The 7,516-nt window shown below is 35.1% G+C and overlaps 1 protein-coding gene across 1 annotated transcript; it reads left to right on the plus strand.

Moving 5' to 3' along the window:
- Positions 1-461: 461 nt before the first annotated feature.
- On the plus strand, positions 462-2,280 carry LOC107768584 (scarecrow-like protein 18). Its single transcript, NM_001324983.1, is given in 1 exon segment — positions 462-2,280. A coding segment is annotated over 1 exon segment (1,224 nt). The 5' UTR covers positions 462-734; the 3' UTR covers positions 1,959-2,280.
- The last annotated feature ends 5,236 nt before the right edge of the window (positions 2,281-7,516 follow it).

Raw genomic sequence — 7,516 nt, forward strand, 5'->3', positions numbered from 1 at the left:
ATCTACAAGACCAAGATGTTGATCTAGTGCTATATTTGGAGAAAGTGCCTTAATTAAAAAAAAATTGTTCATTAGTTGTCTTAAGATTTTTTATTATTTAAAAAAAAATTAAGACACAAAGAAACACATTTACGAGTATATGTCGGCCGACTAATGTGAAGTTCCCCACGGACAACCCACACATATTGTGGTCAAGATGGATTCTATCATAATCAAAAGTCATCATCAATTCAATTCTCATATTTGGCATCTCAAGTACATGCACAAAAGCAACTTAGGATGTAAGTTTATATGCACATTCTTGAAATAGAACCTATTTAGTACGTAGTACTTAATTAGTTACAGTAGTATTATTTATTCTCTGCTACAGAGCTATGGTTTATCAAATATATCAGATTATCATTTGTTGTGTAGGCCATTTCCTTATTTGTACTTGGTATTAATTCTGGCAAAAGCACAAAACTGGGAAATGAGGTTCTTCTTCCTTAATATTGAGTCACAGATTAGTACCACTACTATAGCCAAGAAAATGTGAAATCATATAGTACTAAATATTAATTTCAGATGCCAAAACCATAAATTTCCCCTCCTCCATCATTGAAAACCCCCTCTGTCCTTTCCCCTAGAGAGACCCCTTTTTCCTCTCTCTCTCCTTTCTCTTTTTATTAGACGCATATATTCTCTCTTCTTTCTCTTTCTAGGGTTTTCACCTGAAATAGTTTTATTTCGGTGATATGTTAGGATCCTTTGGTTCATCATCTCAATCTCATGATGAAGAAACTGATGATCAACGGCGGAGATTCAGTTCCACTTCCCCTGCAATCCAAATCCGGCAACTACTCATTAGCTGCGCGGAGTTAATCTCGCGGTCCGATTTCTCGGCCGCAAACAGACTCCTCACCATTTTATCAACTAACTCTTCCCCTTTTGGTGATTCAACTGAAAGATTAGTCCATCAGTTCACTCGCGCACTTTCTCTTCGCCTCAACCGTTATATCTCTTCAGCCACTAATTTCTTGACACCATCTAATGTTGTTGAAAGTTCAAATGATTCAGCTCTACTTCAGTCATCCTATCTTTCCCTAAACCAAGTGACTCCTTTCATTAGATTTAGTCAGCTAACTGCTAATCAAGCGATTTTGGAAGCTATTAACGATAACCAACAAGCGATCCACATCGTTGATTTTGATATTAATCACGGTGTTCAATGGCCACCGTTAATGCAAGCACTAGCTGATCGTTACCCTCCTCCAACTCTTCGGATTACCGGTACTGGAAATGACCTTGATACCCTTCGTAGAACCGGAGATCGTTTAGCTAAATTTGCTCACTCTTTAGGCCTTAGATTTCAGTTTCACCCTCTTTTGATTACCAATAATAATGACAATGATCATGACCCTTCAATAATTTCTTCTATTGTTCTTCTCCCTGATGAGACATTAGCTATCAACTGTGTATTTTATCTTCACAGGCTCTTGAAAGACCGCGAAAAGTTAAGGATTTTTTTGCATAGGATTAAATCCATGAACCCTAAAGTTGTAACGCTGGCCGAGAGAGAAGCAAATCATAATCACCCACTTTTTTTGCAAAGATTTGTGGAGGCTTTGGATTATTATGCAGCTGTGTTTGATTCATTGGAAGCAACTTTGCCACCGAGCAGTAGAGAGAGGATGACAGTGGAACAAGTTTGGTTCGGGAGAGAAATAATTGATATAGTAGCAGCAGAAGGAGATAAGAGAAGAGAAAGACACGAGAGATTCAGATCATGGGAAGTAATGTTGAGGAGCTGTGGATTTAGCAATGTTGCTTTAAGCCCTTTTGCACTCTCACAAGCTAAACTTCTCTTGAGACTTCATTACCCATCTGAAGGATACCAGCTTAGTGTTTCGAGTACGAGTAATTCTTTCTTCTTGGGTTGGCAAAATCAACCCCTTTTTTCCATATCTTCTTGGCGTTAAATTTAAAACCCTAAAAAACAAGATTTTTATCTATCTGCATGGTGAAGGACAAAGAGGTCTTCAATCTCAGGTTCTTTTTTTTTTTTTTTTTTATATATATATCTTGTTTGGGTTTAAGGTTATTGGGCTGATGAATGTTTTAATTTTAACATAGGTCTACTTACGTAGTAGTTATAGGTTGATAATGAGATATAATTAACTAAGTCTTTGTATAATGCAGATCCTGAACTTAATCTTTATTTGTATTATTTTTTTTTGTTACTGAAAGATTCTGTTACCAAATTTTATCAGTCTATTTAATTAGAGGCCAACGATTGTTAGGTATGTGGCACTTCGAGTGGGAAATGATATATTCCCATTAAAGGTGTTAATTAACCACCAAATTGTTCTTTAGGTCTGTTTGTCATTTTGTATTAAGGTGGATGGTTTATTATATATATCTTCTCTTTAATGCTAATCATGCTTAACTTTTTCATTTAGTACCAGCAAGCATATTTGTTTACTTTATTGGTTATTCCTTATCAAAGTCTTCATCTTGTTGCTTTTTTTTATTGTACTTTACAAAAGATTTCTAGTATTAATGGAAAGTGCTCATATTTGGAAAAAGACATGGCCAACAAGAAATGTCTATATACCCCATTTCTTCTTCTTCTTCTTTTTTTCCGAAAATTTCTTATTTTTGTTTTTATTTCTGTTTCTTGTTGAGTGCTTTCATGGTAGAAGAAGAAGTAGGAGATTCTTGGACATGGCTGCATGAGAATTGTTAAATAACCCCGTATACATACACAAGTAGTGTTGGCTGTCTTTGATATCAAACCATTTATTGCCCTAATTTCTGCCTTTTGTCCCCTCAACAAAACCATCAAAGTTCTCAAAGAGGGTTTATTCTTGTTTCCCACTTTGCCCCCCACCTATTAGGGCCACCCCACCAAAGGGATCTCTCTCGTGTCTAGTGTTTTTTCCCAAGGACCACCACTCCTTTTTTTTTCTCTACCATAACTTCGTCCACACCATCTTATTGTGATATTTTCGTTTAATGAATTTGCAGCCATGCCTTCATTCATCATCAGAACTCAGTCATAAGCACAGATTCTGAGAGAGTAATTAATGAATGAATCAGTGGTGATTTGACGTAAAGTATACATGATTATGGTTTTTAGCTGAATAAGCAGAGGGAGAAAATATATACATATATAAACAAGTAGAGTAAAAGAATGACGCAAGATTAGTACCAAAAGAGTGAAGGAAGAGATTTAATATTATAGGGAAAAGGGAAGTAGTAGGTGATACTTGACAGGTTGATAAGATGGTTATTACTACAAGTTGATGTATTGACGCTAACTCACGCAAGAGAGACCTACTCACTGTACAATATTTTTACAAGAATAAGCGATTCTTTCTCTCTTTACTTGCAAGAATTGTGTGTTGTGTGAGTTGTATGGCGCATTTTCTAGGAGCCTGTGGTAGTGATGGATGTATTCATATAATACAATACAATACATATGGAATAGATAGATAGATAAGATGGTGCACGCATGAGAGGCAATTATGCAACTTACGTCAACTACTTCCATCCATCCATCTTTTCTTCCTTCTGTTTCTGTCTGATATAGTGAGTATATGCTTGTGCTGGTGTTGTGTGCTTTTCTGGCCTGGGATTTTCCTAACACTTTAGATAATTTAGGTTCCCATCAATAATAATGTCTTTTTAGAGGAGCATCATCGATAGATATTCAAATATTAAACCTGGCCTAGCTACTATCTAGGGCGTCTGCTAGGTTTTTCCATTACCCTTTGTATATCTCTTATGTGGGACCTTTTGTTTATGGAAGAATATGGAGTACTTTTATTCATCTCGTAGGGTCTTGAATACAAGATTTTATATATATCACTCTTTAAAAATGACCATCCTAAAATTCTTCCTCTTTCATTTGCATTTACCAGAATTGATATTAGTACCTAAACTAGTACTCTTCACTGAGGCCTTTTGTATTTAGTCCTATTATATTTGAATTTGGCACTATTTAAATTAAAAAAATAATCTACAATAAAAAATTCTTCCCTAAACATTACCCATCAAATACTCACCACCTAAGGTAACTCTACCATGTATTAATTTTTTGGATCAAATCTAGTGAGGATTAATTCTCCACTTATGTTCTTTCGGAACTGGCTAAGTAATCTTCAAAAGCTAGGGCATCTCCGCAGTCATATCGTGCCCTCCCAAGTATAGCGACCGCTTCTATATTTTCCCTGAATTTCATCTGTGCTAGGGCTTGTTTTCACGTTGATTTCAAACAAAGGCTAACAATTTCATTGAGTAACTTTTTCTCATTTCAGGACTCGAACCTTAAACCTCTGTTCAAATAACTTCTAAGAAGTATATATGTATACAATGTTTGTATTCATTGTGACAAAGTATTATGAGTTGTACAACTTTCTTGTGAAGATAGAGCATAATGTTAAACAAGGATCTATATAGAGCATAATGTCAACAAAACAACAACATCAACCCAGTAATCATCCTACTAATAGGATTTGGGGAGGGTAGAGTGTACGTAAACCTTACCCATACAGGGGAGGGGGTAAAGAGGTTATTTTCGGGAGACCCTCGGCTCAGAGACAAAAAAATCTATAATAACAACAGAAACCAGACAAATAATATCAGCATCATAAGAGACAACAAATAAGTGGAATGACAATAATTATGCCAATAATAACATTGAAAAAAATAAAATTAAAAATTAAAAATAAAAATAGTGTGATGAACAAAAATCGCTAGCAGTCTTAGACAAAACACTATCAGACTAGCTGGAACAACGAGGAAAAACGCTGAAGTACCCCCTAACCTACAACCCTAATGCTCGACATCCACACCTCCCTATCCAGGGTCATGTCCTCGGAAATCTCAAATCGCGTCATGTCCTGCCTGATCACCTCGCCCCATTACTTCTTAGGTCGCCCTCTACCTCTTCTCATACCTGTCAAAGCCAACCGTCACACCTCCTAACTGGGGCATCTAGGCTTCTCGGGGCCGGCCAGCCCGTAGATCTAAAAGGATCCATCCATAGCGCCCGAACCATCCACGCCTCGCTTTCCGCATCTTGTCGTCCATGGGAGCCACGCCCACCTTATCCAGCCTTATCCAGCCTAGTGTGCCCCCACATCATCTCAACATCCTCATTTCGACTACTTTCATCTTCTGGATACAAGAATTCTTGACTGGCCAACATTCAGCTCCATACAACATGGTCGATCTAACCACCACTCTATAAAACTTGCCTTTAAATTTCAGTGGCATGTTAGTATGTTTACTTTAGATACAATGTTTTTTAGAGTCTTATAGAATTGTTTCATACTATATATTATAAAATATGGAGACTTCTGGGCACTTTTGTTTTATTTTATATAAGATAGGATTGGAATGAATTCAATTGGAGGGACATGCATGATAAATGAATATTCATGTAGCCGATATATGTTTGGGACTGAAACGACATTATTATTGTGAAATATTTTACAATTGCATTTCACACTCACTGAAGTGAAACTTTGATTCCACGTCGGTCAATACTTAGGTGTTACGGTTTGGCTGCGAGGGGAATCGAAGAGAGCAAATTAATTAAAGTATTTAATGAGGAATCATGAGTTAGTTGGTGGAATTATAATAGTCAAATGAATGAGTTATTCGCCTGATAATATAGTTGATAGTAGTATATACTATATACTTGATACTAGTTATTGGTGGTGACCTAATTAAGTAAAGAGAAGAGAAGAGTGGTTATGTAAAGGAATCTAGGTATAGTGGGGGATGGGGGGAGGCAAGGTTAAAAGAAAGGTGGAAAATCCAAGAATCCTGCTTCCTCTAGTAACATAGCATATCCTGCAATTCGTGCTTTTGTTTCCTCTCACAAGATAACTACTTTTTTGATTAATTATTACATTTGACACATACATACAAACCTATAAAATTAGACATCCTTATGGAATCTTACGACTCCGAACTTGTCATATATCCTTTAATTATGCTTAGCTTTTTGCTAAAAACAAAAAGGATATCCTTATTCCAAAATGCAACTAGGAGCATCTTCCCACATTTCTTTTTTATGCCTCTGCATCATCAAATCCCATAATGCCGCACAACAATTTCTTTTTACTTGAGTATATTCTAGCTTAGCTATTTCATACGAATAATGGGTATACAAATTTGCTTATTTTAGGTTTTAAATACCGATTTAAATATATTGGATGGGTTCAACTTTTAAAATTCTTACACTGATATACATGCATAGAATATGTGGAAAACTTTAATATTAATTACAACTGCTAAACATTTGAATGGATTCTTCATGCCGTGTGCTCCTTTGTTGAAGAACACGTACTCCCTCCGTTCGCATTTATTTGGCACGTTTTGACTTTTCACGCCCCTTAAGAAATAATAAATAAAATGCATAATTTATCATGATAAACATATCAATTTATGCATATTTTATTAGATTTGAGAAAATAATTTGAAATGAGTAATAAATACTGTGAGTATAACAGGAAATTTTTTTTTGTCTTCTCTTGATATGCATAAAATAGCAAGTAAAAATAAAAATCTATTTTTAATATAAATGTCAAGTAAAAGTGAATGGAGGAAGTATTTGGAAGGGCGATATCGAATAAAAAAGTTATACTAATAACAAACAGCAACAATTACAAGAAACTGTAGAGTTGGCCAGTACCAGGTATATATGTAGAATTTTTTTTATGAGGAATTTAGTGAAACGCTAGCTATTTCAACACTTCAGACATATCAATACCAATTTTATGGTTTCTCTTAGGTGTTGATAGATTCTCTTTTGTCAGCAAACATTATTTATGAAATTTATAATAAAATGCTGCTCTTTTCGAGTTTACATTCTCCGTCCCAATACAATATATACTTGATTTGACGAAAGAAATGTAACAATAGAATCTTAAGTCGGAAAAAGTCAAATCAAATTTGAAAAAAATAAAATAAATAGTACTCTTAATACTTACTAGTAATAGTCAATGGGCAGCTCTTTCGGGACTAACCAAAAGCATTATTCTTATTGTTTCCGGAATAGTAGTATTAAAATGTAACAATGCTTAATTATGAGAATAATTTATTTCTGAATTCGCCGGTGTTATCGAAAACATGGGAACAGTCTCCCCCAAAATCCACGGGTTATTGTGCAAAGACGAATACTCAAGTTTATTTTTGATAATGTAATCCCAAACATCAACTTTCTCATACTTCTCTAATCCTTTCGCATCCAAAATTATCAAAAATAGAGAACTATTAAATGATGGGGGAAAATAAGAATCATTAAACGCTTCCCTTCCGGGACATCCGGTTTAAGCGGGAAAAAAGGAGATATTAGATGCATGCAAAATAATAAATTCTTGGAAGTAATTAATTGGAAGTTCTGAAGAAGAAAAAATTATTTCCAAAATCATGCAAAACAGTTAATTAATTGGTCACGATATGGAATTACATGGTCTTATACTCCACCTATTTCAGTTTGTGTGATAGTATAATTTAAATGAGT

Source organism: Nicotiana tabacum, chromosome 10 (genome assembly GCF_000715075.1).
Source record: "Nicotiana tabacum cultivar K326 chromosome 10, ASM71507v2, whole genome shotgun sequence".
In the NCBI taxonomy this organism is placed as follows: Eukaryota; Viridiplantae; Streptophyta; class Magnoliopsida; order Solanales; family Solanaceae; genus Nicotiana; species Nicotiana tabacum.